Here is a 15,936-nt window from a genome sequence, read left to right on the forward strand (position 1 = left end):
GACATACCGCATCTATTTCGTATTTTTTTAATCAAACTTAACCTTGACTTGAGTGATAGAAAAAGGGGGGTTTGAGGACAGATTTCTAAGTGTTGAGTAGGGATTTTATTTTGTGTTGTCGGTTAGGTTCAGTTTTTTTCTTCACAAAAAAAGGGTAAAATGTCTTTAAAAAAAAAAAAGGAACCTTCAGTTGCGAGACATCTGATCGTGCATCCCTCTCTCTATCACACACTCTCTCACTATATCTCTCACCCAGAGGGTGAGTCAGACTGGGGGCCGCGTGGGGGGGGGGGCCCTCTGAGCAACATTGTCTCCTCCTGGGTCAGGGGCCCAAAAACGTCCCTGTGGCCTGGAAGGGTGGAGAGAGGAGAATGTGTTTCTTTGCTTCTCACATTCAATCACATCCTCCTCTTAGGAGGACGCTGTTCTTCGTTAAGCTAATTAGCCGTTGTGTGAGCTCTGTTAAGGTAATTAGCCATATTGTATAAGCTCCCTTCATCTCCTCACCTGAAAAGTGTTGTCTCATGTTGCGTTGGTATTGTCACTGGAACCAGGAAACGTAATACCGTAACTGTACCTTACCATCCTGTTCCCATTTCAGTCCTCCCTCTCCCACCTTTATCCTGTATATACAGTACCTGGCCTTCTCTCAATATGACCACTCCACCCTCCCCCTTTCCTAGTGTATCGTGTGTTGCAAAATACTATCTAGGCCAATACACCAGTCTGTCAATGGTCCTTTTCTCCTGTTATATTCTTCACGTAATACCTATCATCATGTGATGTTTCTCTATGTGAGAATCACGGACACCCACTGTCTCTGAAGAGAAACAGGTGTACGAATGGAGGCCAACCGTCTTCACATGATCACTCAGCCACATCAAACCACAAAACACTTTGCTGTCGAGTGTGTCCTGGAAGAAATGGTCAGTCTCAGGGGCATTTGTATGGCATACTTCACTTTATGTTCTATTCTTCATAAAGGGGTTACATTTTCACATTGAGTTTCGGTTGTTTTGTTTGTTTGGTTGGGAGGATTGAATTACAATTCTTTAAGAAACCACTTGAATGCTCTAGTTTCACCATAATGTTATCAGAGAGGCTGCAGTGACTGAGATAATACACCAAGCCCGAAGTTAAAGGAAGCACAATCACTTTTTAAAGGTAGGGAAACCCCACAAAAGCTTTTTTCAGTGGAGGGAAGTGTTGGTGATTATTTTGTGTTTTAAAATGTAAGCTGTTGTTTAACCAAGAAAATTCCCTCGCTGGAGCGAGTGTGACAAGAGTTTTATCAATATTCGACAACGCCCCATCGCACTTCACCCCATAAATCTCAACATGTCAGTTCTTAGTAAAACCTGAACGAAAGAAATTAAGTGGTCAAAGTTCTTCCGCTAAAATAACAGTAATCTTACACTTTAAGATATTTTGTTCAAAGATGGCATGGGGTGCAGGTGTGAGTGTGAAACCATCCTGACAGCCATTGGGAGTAGGGGGTCTTTCACATTCCCCCCTCTTGGGTGGAGCAGGTACCTGGGAGAGTGCACCAGAAAGCTCCAGTTTAACCAGTAGCCACTGGTCAGCTTGGAATAACCAGGAAGCTTCTGATGTCACCTCTGAAAAGGCAGTGAGTGGAGAACATGAGTCATGGAGGACTGCTAAGGTGAAACCAGGAAAGGATGGAGGAGGAAAACCCAGGACGAAGATAGATCCAGACATAAACATGGTGGAATACAAATAAACTATAACTATATTCCCCATCCTAGTATTTGCAAAACGCTATTGCCATGCTTTTGCTTCTCTCCTTCCTTAATTGTCAAAAATTTGCTTTGAATGTATTTAATGTAATATATTCATAGCCAACAACAGAGAAGCAAAAAGCACCACTTCCACCACTACTCTCTGAGTTACTTGCACAATCAACTTCCTGTCTTCAGTTTTCTTTATAGAAAACCAACTCTCAAAGAACTATTGGTTTTCTTTGCTGGTCTTTGTTCCCGAGGCCAGTAGACCCCCCCCCCCTCCCCCATCGCCCTCTCTCCCCTACCTCCAGTGAAGCTGAAGGGCAGGTCAACCAGTTTGAGCGTGTTGCTCATGTAGCCGGCCAGCTGAGCACACAAGTAATGGTGGCTGACCCCCTCGTGCCCCCTGGTTCTGTTTGTGGAGGAACACTGGTCAGAGCAGAACAGGGTGGCGCTGCACTGGGGGCTGTGGGGACCGGGATAGAGAGACAAGGGAGAAGGAAGGGGATGGAAAACGCAAGCAAGGATGGAAGGAAGGAGAGGGAACGGTTGTCGAAATACACACAAGGTGTAGGGATTAATAACGGAGCAAGGGGTCCCCCCAGGAATTCCTGAAAACGCGTCTTTCTTTGAGATTTTACACAAAATAGATATATTGTGACAGAACCTCACTTTTGAGGCATTGATAGCCTGCCGGGGCTGATCGCCTTGCTGTCTGTTATGCTACCTCTACACAAGAGATTCATAAGAACTGTTTGAATTCAGCACATTTTGCGTGAATTGTTTTGCTGAGCGATGTAAGCACATGAGACTTTATTCCGTCTTTAGAAAAGCTTTCACTGGTATTTTCCCGAGAGACTGATTTAAATCTCAGAATTTTAAATAAAGTATTTATTAAATTGTAACTGTATTTGAATCAAGAATATGTTAACCCCAATGCAGAACAATCTAGGTAAGATATAAATGAATAGGGAAGGCATAAGGAGTTATCCACAAAGTGTTCAGCACAATGAAGGCCACAAATGAGAACCTTGAGAAAGATTCAACAGAGCATGAGTAGAGTAGAGTGTGAGATAACTCTGCATACTTGACATATTTCACCAGAACAACGTATCATGTCACTGTCAGATGCTGAATGGCATGAAACATAATTTACAAAACCAGATGCTGCGAAAAGTATAATTCCCTCAGGCACACACCATGTTATAGATGTTTTGCAGCAATGCCAAATCTAAAGAAGCCTCGTCTTTTCAAAATGTAATTCTATTTGTTTGTCTGTCATTTACTGTATCAATATAGTCAGCTACAAAACTAAATAAATTAAATAGAAAACACCAAATACAACCAACTCTAAATCTAAATCAAAGCAACATCGGTATAGACTCAGCCAAAAAACAAACCAGGTCCGATATAAAACCAGGGGGGTGTAGAGAATGACGAGGCGGTTCACGGTGACACAGACGTAATGCTAAGACTATTGGCCTAATCGCTAATGAACTCAACGGCTGGAGGGGAGAAAACCTCCTTGGCCATCTGTTTATCTGCTGCGTAACGCTGTGCTACGCCCAGAGAAAGCCCCAGTCAGCACAACACCCAGAGAGTGAGGCTTGTGAGCTGCCTCCTGCAGTCACAAGCTCTCAACCGTAACGTCATGGCTGGCAGACTGGAGACGTGACTTCGCCTGGAATCCTTGTTTTTACACTTAAACATTTGTTTAATTGGTGGGGGGGGGACTGACGGACGGCCACCTGCCCCCCCTTTGGATTACATCTATGCATTACTAAGAAAAGGCCAATGGAATGGTTCTCTTGCCCAGCTGTATTTGTACAAGATTGTACAAGATTCGTACAAGATTCAAAGCAAGATTCGTCTCTCTCTCTTCTCCTTCTCCCTTTACTGGTACTCTCTCTCCCATGACCCCCATGGTGACGCGTCTGCTTCTTACCAGGGCTTCACCTGACCAGGGAACGAGCGCTCCCTGCACACACTGCAGAACCACGTGGAAGACCAGCGCACGGTGAAGGACCCGGGCCCTCGCCCTCGCTCTCCCCAGACTCCTGGGGCCCCAGCGACGCCTCCTGCACACTCCAGTTCCAGGGGGTCCCAGCACCGCAGGCTCAGGGGCCACAGCTTCATGCCCAGGATGTTCTCACCCTGCTGGAGCGTCTGGCAGAGCGGGAACCTAGGAGATGAAGAAGAAGAGGAGGAAGAAGAAGAGGAAGAAGAAGAGGAGGAGAATAACGATCAAATCAAAATACATATTTGATTTTTTACTTATGGGTCCTGTTGTTGTGACACACCGTTTGAAAACCACTGGTGTAGTATAGTCGGAGAAAACCATATACAGTAGCCATACACAGCAGTCAATCAATGTTCGCATCAATTATGGAAATGTTTGAACTAATGAAACTCCAACTGTCAATCATCCTTGTTGCAATAAGCATTAATGACAGAATTAATGAATCATGACATTTGTGTGCAAATCCAGTGATTTTTCCAGGATTTCTTTTTTTTTACCAAATCGCAGATTCATATTTTTGATACCACAATAAGGAAATACAGTTTAAATAGTGTAAAGACAAGTTCAGAAATCGTCCAAAACCATCATAGGCTTCGTAAACAGGCCAACGGCGCCTCCCTGTGGTCAACGCGAGCATTACGATAGATTGAGCCATAAAAGGTCCTCTCTCTTCGAACTGAATAAAAAATTTACTTGCGTTTAGATTTATTTAATTGAACACGCGAGATCATAGCAGAAAAGTGATAGTGCGGGTGGTTACAAACCTACCGAATACCGATGGAGAAACGTCTCCCTTCTCGAGACTCGCAGCAGCCGTGGAGGGGCGGTGCAGTCCAATAAGTGCATGGCGGTAGGGCGAACGGTCTTGGGGTTTGTTTTGAACAGAACCGCCAGTACAGTCACGCTTCGTGTGTGCTTTCAGGGGGCACTTTGGGGCCTGTTGTGCGCTCTGAAAGCGCGGTACCACTGCGCCATGGTCTCCGAGATTTCAACAAACGGGTCGTGATGACTCGAATGTGGCTCCATCTGATGGAGGATGTGTGGAAGCAAGATTACACGAAGTGGTCGAGGTTGTCAAACTAGTTTAGCTCGATTTCTGGTAAGATAACAAACCTAAAACCTTAAAATCATATTTTGCTTATTTTATCAATATGTTGTTGTGCTTTCCCTCTCTTGCTTCTTCGAGAACTAAATACAACTTGTAGCCTACTAGGATACGTTAGACTACTTACAATAAACGTTAAATTATGTTATTGTGTGAAAAGTTATTTTACAACTGTTATTGCATCCATAGCACCGGTTATTATTCCAAATATTAGTTACAGTCGTTAGATTCCATTCAACTTATTTGACAGCAATGTATCAAGTAGTGTGTGTATTGTGTGTCAATGATGAGGTTACTAATTGTACAGTTCTTTCGCTGGCCTCTCAACCACTGATCCGAGAACTACGTGTTTTACATAACTACAAAATCAAAGGTTAAGACACACTGCTCTCCCTCCCTCCTTCCCCATCTCTCTCTCACCATCTCTGGTAGGTGAAAGGATTTCTACTTCCCAGACATCTTGCAGATCATGTAGTTCAGGATGCCCCCGGTGAGGAAGTAAGTGATCTACACGTTGTGTGTCGATACAACATCTGGAAACTTTTCCTTTCATTTCCATTCTCCATATATTTATTGCCTCATTAATTAATTTCATTTGATAAACATATGTAATATATAGAACACACTTTACCACCATTATGATTATTATTGTGTGCGTGTTTGTGTGTGTGTGATCATCGTCATCTTTAACATTGACGTAATCTATTATTTGCGCCAATTGCTTTTGAAGCAATTTGAACAATGTGTCTATAGCGGTGGGGCTGAAATTGTTTTAGAATGGTGTTTTAGGAAGAAATGAGCTGTTCCAAATTTAAGAGTGATACATTTTGGCATCCTTGTCCCTATACAAATAGTAGTTTGGCATCCAGGGCAAAGGCTAATAATAATAATAAATTAAATGTATATAGCGCCTTTCAAACCCAAGGACGCTTTACAATTCATCCAACAGGCTGAGACCCCACTCGGACTGGTTAATACGGTGACGCTGTCTGGCAGCCAAGATACTGAAGTCTATCCAGACAGACCTTATGGGTCCAAGAGGCAGAATTGTTCTGTATTTTTCTGCCCCTTCTTTTAACTTTCTGACCATAGTTGGAGCAATTGTGCCAAATATAGGGGGCTATTCACATTATTCACAGCATGAAACGTAACACTATGAATGTAATAGTTGTTTATTAACACACACACACACACACACACCTACTACTACTACTACTGCCACTGCTTTAAAGTGTCAAGCGGCACATTAACATGCTAATAAAGTTTTACAATCTGTGTAAAAGTGTGACTGTAAAAGAAAAAGAAAAAGCTATGAGGTCATGGAGGCCGGCTGGGTCGTGGACTCCTATACGTAGTAGACGTCTGTCTACCAGTGGTCTCTGTTGAATGTGCGGGGGGCTCCAGTGGGTCTCTGCTGGCGGGTTCTGCCTTCAGAAGTCTGGCGACTTTGTTGTAGCACAGCTGATGGGAGGGGGGTGGCCGGTCACGTTTCAGTTCCATACCAGTCATTCTCAGGCTCACTCCCCTCTTTCAACACTTTCTCTCCTCCCCTGTAACCCCCCTCTCCTGCACACAGATACGCACATGCACATTTTACCTTATATGATATCAATAAAGCAACACTCATGTGGATATTATATGATGATAGGATAATGATTCTTTCAGAGAAAGTTTCCATACTGCAATATCAAGTCATACTGTTTAATTGTATGATGATATTGTTATTATCATCACCTTAAAGGTGCTGTGGGTTAGATTGAAGAGCTATATTTTGAGTGTGATAAAGAAAATTATAAAAGTGGGATCACCATCCTTCAGCTGTTTGTGACTGAAATGTTACAGATGATCTGTTCTGGTTGACTATTCTGTCAAGACTATTTTGATTTCAGGTTTCCCTCGGCACATTTCAGGGCATAACCTAATTGGTTCAGGGAATCAATCTTCCCTTTCAATCTCTCAATTCAGCTTTCAACGTTTCAGCCACTGTGATTTGACATTATATTCCTTCTCCCTGACAGCTTTCAACAGCTCTCTGCTGTTGACATTATCTAGTGAGTGCCTGTCTCTCTCCGTTGGTCTTTTCATCAAACCATCTGTCACCTTGTAGAGACTCACACTTGGTGATTAACTACATGAAAGTCCTACACACACACACACACACACACACACACACACACACACACACACACACACACACACACACACATACACACACACAAGCACACATTTAGTTATTCTAAAAGTTTTTTCAACCCAGAAACTGATAGAAGATAGAAGGTGAGAGACAACAATGAGTATGAACAAACACATGGAAGCTACACACACACGGACAGTGTGTGTGTCTGTGTGTACATGAACCCACAGCAACGCATCTATTATAGTCACTCTTCGCAGCTGTGACAAACATAAAATAATTCCTCTATAATCAACAGAGGCTGTCGAATACTTTCTCCATGCACTCAGTGACACAAATGCCTTCAGGATGATATCACGACCTTGACCAATCAAAAGAGCTTGCATGTCCTATAGGACTATAGCCAATTTTGCAACTTTTGTTTGTTCAATGGACTGAATGAACTGGTTGTGAACAAAACCACAGACTGGACGCTGGACTCAATAATAAAGGGATGCGCAATGTCTGAGAATGGCCGTTTGCCTGTCTATTCAGATGAGTTGTTTAATTCCAAATTAATCATTGTGTGTCCAGAATGCTAGCTCTCTGGGCCAGCATTTGCTTTCCATTAGCCGCTTCCATTGACAGAGATATCGTAGCCTAGCTCGTGATCATGTGAGGGGAATTACTTTCCAAAGATTTCCATTGTCTTCTGAATAGTCGCTTACTCAAAATGAGCGCAGGTAACAATGCAATGAGATTGTAGTTTGTCTACAAACACACAGATTATCTTGCACTATTTTCCACACTTTATTATTTTTTATTTTTCTTTATTATTAGGCTACCAATTATATTATATATAATTAAATATTATATATATATATTATATATAGCTGGTTCTTGCTGGGAGGTCTATGCGGAGGGTAACCTGTCAGTGGTGTATCACAAAGCCTCATTATCACAGCGCCGAAAACTCTGAATATGGGCATAACAGAGCAACACCAATTTACCGATATCTCAGTGTATCCCTTTAAAGGCTGATCTATGATCTCACTGCTACTTCACTGCAATTCATCATGAAATATTTAGCTTGATTCTCTTGATGGATTCAACCCAGCTGATGTAAAATAAAAAAAATAAAATGTGATAATTCGTTCACGTTTATTCATTTTCAGGTACTTCAAATTGTGGATGACTAACTGCAATGCTAACATTGCAGTGAAATCCCCACCTCAGGAATGTACTGTCACAATGTATACAATGTCACAGTATACATTGTATGTCTGTCGTGTGTGCATCTTTTTGTGTTCCCACAAATTGTGTCCTGCTGTGGTTCTGTCACCAGAGACCGGCCCCCTCTTTCTGACCACTTGGGAGCCTGGACGGAGGATGTGACAGCTCTGGTTCTCACGATCCTCGCAGCCCTGCTCTTCCTCTGTGTAACCCCCACCTCCTCCTTTCCTCCTCTTCCGGCGCCACCCCTTTTCTTGGTATTATACACAGTAAACAAAGACCCCAGGGTCCAGATACACAGAATATGCAACAGCTCTTTCTGATTGGCTCAGTGCCAAACGATGACACTTGCACCATAAACCCCTTGACCTACTTTACTACGGCAAGTACCCTGATTATGTAGTGGAGGGTATAAGCAGAGCATGCGCCAGGTATACAGGCTGCACTTGGTTTCATAGGAACTTATGTTTACTACGATCAACTGGGATCATAGCAATGTCTGGCACCGAGCTGAACTGTTTCTAATAACAATAATCATGCAATAACTGACTTTTCACTGGAGGTGGCGCTGTCCCTGTTGTTTGAGTTACGTGTTATGTTCCCTCTAACTCTTAATGGGCTGTAGATATATTGTTCATGTGTTTATTATCGCCCCCAGGTGCAATAAGGACGGTATATAGTGACCCCTCGCCCCCTGTGCTTTTGTTTCGTGCGTGCTTTATTAGGGATGCTTGCACACTCCCGCCAAATGGATCAGTTTGGCCGCTGCCGACATGTTTGAGTGCAACCTAAGGCGTTTCTGAACACAGCATGTATATAGGAGTGTGTGTTTGTGTGTGTGTATGCACGCTGAAGTGCGGGTTGGTGTGTGTGCATGATCATTATAATTTACAAAGGGCTCCAGTGGCTGGAACAGGAGGTTAAACCAGCAGGAGTTAATGGATTCGATGTACTTTAAAAGTGTGTGAAGTTAGAGTGTACACCCCCCATGACCCCCCCGCCACCCCCCCCATCCACTATAACTCACAGCTCTGAGCCCCAGCTGTGGCACCATCCTATAAGGATGTTGACAGATGGCCTGCTAGGACATGGGAGAGGGGGGGGGGCTGATACAGAGGAGGATTTTGATGTGGTGTGTGTGTGTGTGTGTGTGTGTGTATGTGAGAGAGAGTTGTGTGTGTGTGTGTGTGTGTGTGTGTGTGTGTGTGTGTGTGTGTGTGTGTGTGTGTGTGTGTGTATATCTGTTTGTGTATAATCCTCACAGTAGGCAACATGGGACCCAGCTGAAGTCACACATACAATTACAATAAAAATGGACCTGCCGTTTGTGTTAGTATTGCATTTTAATCCACGGGAATACATACAGGCTAGCTATGAATACAATCCACTACCTCTTCTAACTCAACCTATATCAGTCTTGCATTGCACTGAACAAAGATATAATATACTATAAATATACTATAAACATAAATACCAATAACATCAGACGACAGGAAGTTTTGAGATATTAAGGTATATAGGAAGTTCAGAGGCTGCTCACACTTATTCTGTTTGCTCGAGTACAATTATAGAACTAAACTAGGGGAAAATAAGTAATGATTGCATGTCAGCGAATTCAGATAAGTGCTTCAATGCGGTCCGTTGTGTTATATCATGGAACTAACAATTAGTATTATAGTCTTTTTACTACATCCAGCAAAATCAAGACCGCTGTCCACCACACGCCCCGCCTCCAGATCATGGAATATGGGCGTGTGAATAGACGCCAGTCAAACCATTCAGCGCATAGCCCCGCCTACTCTTCATCCGCTCCTTCGCGCTGCACCCTTCCGAGATATTGACAGCTCAGTAGTACCCCGCACTCTCGTGTTGCCTTTGAGGTGGGCATTTGTAAACCCATGCTGTGTCAGGTTAAAGCGCTCCGAAGAATCGGTCGGAATAATTCGGATACCTGAGGTGGCTCGGACAAGTCCGTCATTGGAGATACCGTCGAAAGGCTCTAAAAATAAGAGTAAACGGCTTCAAATAAACTAACAAAGGAGGTTTACCCCTATATTTCATGGCCGCTGGGGATGGTGCCCAGCTGCCGGCAACAATAGCGGCTAGCCGGAGCGTGGAGAAGGCGCTCGAAGAGGCTTCAGCTAGCGGGGCTCTGAATCTGTCCAACCGTAAACTGAAAGAGTTCCCCCACACCGCCAGGAACTACGACTTATCGGACGTTACGCATGCAGGCAAGTTGTCTCTCCTAGTTCAATATTGTTTTTGGGTCTACCATGCTGAAAAATCTGAACGCCGGACTGTGTCTTTTGTCTTATTGCCACCTGCCTTGCCTTGGTCTTTTTGTAATGCAAAGAGCATTTCATTATTTCCGACAGCATGGGGTGGGGGGATGAGGGACATAGAGTCTAACCACCAGCGAGACGGATCTCTGCTTCCTTGAAATGGGTTGGCTGTGGTGACAGGTTATCAGAAGGGTTTTATATAGTCGCCTTTTACTTATGCCTCGCTTGCTGGTCGGCTTCATAATGTAATAACTTTCTTGGAGCGATGAAGATTTCTTACCTTTTCAAATATTGTTACTGTATTGTACATGGCAGTCCGCGTGGTTATGTGGGTGCACTTTATATTCCATTCAGTCAAAGTTTTTGATATTCAACGATTGGGGAGGGTATGAATTGCTTAACAGTTTTTAAGACATTGTACTATGTACAGTATTTGTTTTTACATGTTGATCGGTCTACCTCTTGCCTCACCTTGTTGAAAAGAGGATTACCTCATTCAGGTTGGTGAAATCTATATTAGCTGGCTACCCAGCGACTTAGAACAACAACAACGCCTCCCTTCGCTGGTCTCGGTGTTCTGGTAATTATGACCATCTGCTCGAATAGATTCACGACTAGGCCTATTGAAGTGAGTTTGCCTTGACACACGAAAGACACATTATCCCCGGAAAATTAAGGAGTTACAATTGGGAACATAAGGTTTGTCATCGTTGAATGTCTTGCACATAGGCCTACTCTGGTTGAAGTTGAACGTCTGTGCGTTTAAAATGGGTCTCTTCGATGTTGACATTCATAGACGTCTTTTTGTTAGAGATGTCTGATTCAAACCCATGAATTGAATTTGAAATGTTCAAATATTAAAAGTATTCAGTCATTATTTTGCTAGCATCTTGACTTCACTCCCACACTCCAGCTAGTCATCACTCCCGCTAGTCATTGTTAATTATCTGGATTCTATCTTCACGCCTAGTTTATCTGAATACAGTGACACCGTTGTTGACATTACACTATATGATGTAGCTCCCACACCTGCTCTTTTAGATAATGTCCGGTCGTCCCGAGATAATAGGGTGTTTTCATCCTCTCCAAGAAACCTGGTCGTTAAAGAGTAACCCATCACTCAAATTATAGCACAAGACCACAGAGAAACACAGGTTATACAATTTCTGTGTCTGATTGGTTGAAATTACTGCCCAGTTGTCATTGTTTTTTTTGACTGATGGGATTCAGAAAGAGCAGTTGCAGCAGTCTGTAAACCAGGCCATCAGGCCTTACTGTGCCTGTTTCGGGGCGTGATGAAGTCTTTCTGCCCAGTAGCACTTATGATGTGGTTATTATATGATTACACTGCATGTCTACGTAAGCTGAATGAGTTCCTGTAATACTGAAAGATTGGATTCAGATGACTTTGTCACTCAGGAGCTGTCCCACCAGTTTGATTCGCCCCGTCAACCTGTTAATCCTTTCTGTCATTCATTTCTTGGGATGAACTGACACTGAATATTGGTCATAATATTGGTAACAACACCCATATTCAACACCCGTCCACAGCACAGTTTAAGTTGTTGCACAGTTTAAGAGTATATATATCACAGAAAAACCACACTTTTAGCATTGCTCGAACTGCCGTGGATTGTTATTTTGAGGAATGACAGAAAGAGGGCTGTAAAAATGGTAACTGGCTCGCTAAAGAATATGTGGTTGTGTTAGGACCCCCCCCCTACTTCCTCCTCTCCCCTCTGAAACAGCTTGGCTTCAGGCGCGCCAGAGCTTTAGACACATAGAAACAGAATTCAGCTTCTTGTCTACACACTGATCGGCCAGAAGCAGTCTCACACCTTCCTGAGAGGAACAAAGGTGTTCTGTGTGTTCTGTGTACCCTCTCTTTTATTGGAAACCACGGAGTAGATCTTCACCCAAGATGTGAAATAAAAAAAACAAATCAATAACTGATTGGAGAGTTGAGAAAACTTGTAATAATCCGGATTTGTTTAGAGTCAACGGTCATTGTCCTACAGTCTCCAGTACCCACAAAAGGAAAACGTCAACAGAGAAGAAGTGTGTGTGTGTGTGTGTGTGTGTGTGTGTGTGTGTGTGTGTGTGTGTGTGTGTGTGTGTGTGTGTGTGTGTGTGTGTGTGTGTGTGTGTGTGTGTGTGTGTGTGTGTGTGTGTGTGTGTGTGTGTGTGCCCCAGAAGCTGTGACATGGGGAGCCATGGGAGTAAACTTGTCTTGCCCAGTCCAGATTTATTTCTTCCTGTCCCAACCCGCTCCTCTCACTTTCAATCCTTAACTCCTGTTGTTGCTAAGTAGCCAAATACGTCATCCATTGCTATCACAGTAGTCACACTAGTTGTTTCCTTTTGTAGCTATGGTCTGTGCATGTGGGCGGCTGGAAACTGTCTTAATTAGGGAGTTATGAGTGCATGTTCTAAATGTTCTAAAAATTATACACCTTAATGAGCTTGCACTAGTTAATTCATTTTGTTCCCCTCAGTGAAATCCCACAACGCTATAATGCACAAGGGAGTGATGGATCTGTATGAAAGCAAATGCCTAACGTATTAGGTCTAGGAAGGCCTATATATAAAGCCCATTCATCTTCAAGACGCCAGGAGATTGTTTCGTTTTTTTGAACATGTCCGAAGATAATGATTACATAAAGAATTGCATTTTATTCACGTATATAGTAGTTTAGTATTCTCATCAGGGAAGTAAATGGTAACGGTTGGAAGAAACAGGGATTAGAAAAAGTGTGGAAACTACTATTTTTGTTGGGCTATGTAGTGTAGAATTCAAGTGCCCATGATTGTAGGTTTGAATCCAAAAAAGGAGACATTTTTCTTTAACTGGGGCACTGTGTAAGATCTGGCCTATCGTGTGAATTTGATAGAAGATTATTTCTGTTCTATGCCCTGCAATTTTCTGATAATTTCACTAACATTTCATTAACATTATGTTAATGGGCTTAACAATGTGTTAAATGTAAGTATCTAAATGCTAGTAAATAAAACAATGATTTTTATACCGCAGCAGTACTTGAACCTGATTCAATAAAGGGAAACCTCTGCCTTTAACAGAGTCAAATCAATGCGCTACAAATTCAACATGAACAACAGTGGTCCACCACAACCATCGACCAGATGTTTCTGTGACACAATAGAAATATAAGCTCAAAGCACTGTGGAAGAATATTGAAATTCCAGCTTAAAGTCGATAATAAACAATGTTATAGATGAAAGTAACTAATATCTAACCATTGTTGGGAAGTGTGATTTATTCCTAGTAGGTAATCCACTAGTCAAGCTTTTCTCTGTTTATTCCTTTGAGATACTGAAGGTATTATAAATTATAATCCTATGCTTGCAGGAAAGATAATTAAAAGTAATTGCTGTTAAAACTTGTACTTGCATTGTAAGCATAAATAAACAAAAACAGATTATTTTATTTGTTTTTTATCATTTAAATAAATTTAAAACTGTTGTTGAAAGTCTCAATGTCAAAGCCACAGCCACAGTTAGATAAATGTTTTTTAAACGTTGAGGTATTGGGTTATGCATGGTCAATATTGGGTAAGTGGTTGGCATGTACCTTCACTCGTCGCATGATAGAATGTGTGTGCAGACTCTCCCTACCATTCCAGGACTAAGCTCCCTAACAGCTGAGAGATATGGCCTGGAGGCAAAGGCAACTGGGTGGGTTATGGGAAAGACTCTGTGTCTGTCGGCGGGGTGGGGGAGGAGGGGGTGCACACGCTGCCCTTACTCACATTGCTGCCATGTTCCAGTAATGGGGTTGCAACACCCGTCCTGGGATGCTCTGCTAGTGTGTGTGTGTGTGTGTGTGTGTGTGTGTGTGTGTGTGTGTGTGTCTTTCTCAGCCAGCCAAGTCATGACTCATACATTTAGTTTTGTTCTGTGTCTTGGACTCAGGCCCGGCACAATGAGATCCAGTGAATTGTTTTGTTGCCGTTATCGTCTCTCCGAGAGATTGACGCAACAGAATTCATATGTTTTCATTATTTTTATATTATAGAACCTTGCTTCAAAGGAGACGCAAAATCTATATCTAGTATCTTCTAAAATTATACACATTAAAACATATGTATGTTATATCCACTATAGTCCCATCTCCTTAAAGGGACACGCCATCATAACATTGCATCGTTTGAATCTATGAAGTATTTGAAAACTCTCCTCTCCTCCTTCCCTCCCTCCATCCTGGTTTTATTGGTGCCAGAGTATAAGAAGAAAGGTCTGTTTTGCTCTGAATCTATGAATCAGGTTGGCTTTAGACCCCCCCCCCCCCCAACCCAGTATACCCAGTATACCCACAACAGTCATACCTGGTTCCATGTGGCTATCTCTGATTGTTCTGGGAAGGGGGAAAAAATCTCCTTTCTACTTGCTTATAAAAACTTCAATGCTTTTTATTTCCCCTTCCCTGCACATAAAGCTTGCAAGCTGCAGGCTTGAAACATCATGGCCCCTACAGTTGGACGCAGTCAGACGCAGCAAAAATCGACTTGAAAGTTGGTTGTTAAACCTTTCAGGAAATTTGGCTCTGGGTTGTTGTGACAACAGCAAGGCCTATCAGTTGCGGTTTGTTGTTAAAGGCGCTAGGATTCTCTGAGGTTATAACTTGCAAAGTGAAAGCGGTAAATGAATCGGAACTTTCCATATGGGGTCCAATTTAAAATATATATATATATATATAATTCAGACATGTATGTTTCAATACTTTAATCTGTCAATAAGTTCACAAAGTTGGAACCATTTCCAGTAATTGGCCATCCAAGTACAGGTTATGATGTCTACACGTACATGCGTACGTGCGGTGTGCGCGTGCGTGCATGTGCGCGTGAGCTCGTCGTGAATAATGGTACAGTGTTCTATTGTGCAAGCATTGATTTTTGAATCTGCCTGTCGTATGTGTGTGCATGTATATGCGAGCGCAGACATATGGTTTCACTCTGTCATTTGTTACATCTGTCCTGCGTGTGTGTGTGTGTGTGTGTGTGTGTGTGTGTGTGTGTAGGTGTCCTCCCTCTTGCGCAGTGCCGTTTCTTCCGCCATGCTGCGGATGTGGGCTACATGCTCACGCTCGACTTCTGCTTTTACAGGCCTCCTTCCGATAAGTTCAGTGCCTCATTCTGTCTCGGCAGCAGCCTTTTCGGTTCACTGCAGCAGGTTTGGTCGGCTTGGTTAGACTGGGCTCTGCATCAAACAATCTGATGATATGACTTGCCCCAATCCATGTACTTTATGTAACGCTATATCATTTGAACTGTCAGGACTTACAAGTTGAGTTATCATTCTAATCATCATCATCTGTTGTCGAACAACGCTAAAACATGAATAGGATGTTGAATTTCAACTCACTTGCCAAACCTCAAAAAAGTTTACTAGTCAGTATAACCTAGTGAATCTCCCCTCTGTTTCAT

The 15,936-nt window shown here is 42.7% G+C and overlaps 1 protein-coding gene across 2 annotated transcripts in view; it reads left to right on the forward strand.

Annotated features, from left to right (window-relative positions):
• Nucleotides 1-10,067: 10,067 nt before the first annotated feature.
• Nucleotides 10,068-15,936, forward strand: part of lrch4 (leucine-rich repeats and calponin homology (CH) domain containing 4) — a 32,945-nt gene continuing 27,076 nt past the window's right edge. Inside the window, exon 1 of one of the 2 annotated variants that reach the window (XM_084487386.1) lies at nt 10,068-10,444. In XM_084487386.1, coding sequence (XP_084343512.1) covers nt 10,273-10,444 — 172 coding nt within the window. In that variant the 5' untranslated portion in view covers nt 10,068-10,272. The remainder of the gene's footprint in view (nt 10,445-15,936) is intronic. The other variant, XM_084487387.1, reaches the window with a different exon arrangement.

The sequence above is a fragment of the Micromesistius poutassou genome (assembly GCF_964030765.1).
Source record: "Micromesistius poutassou genome assembly, chromosome: 23".
NCBI classification, from domain to species: Eukaryota; Metazoa; Chordata; class Actinopteri; order Gadiformes; family Gadidae; genus Micromesistius; species Micromesistius poutassou.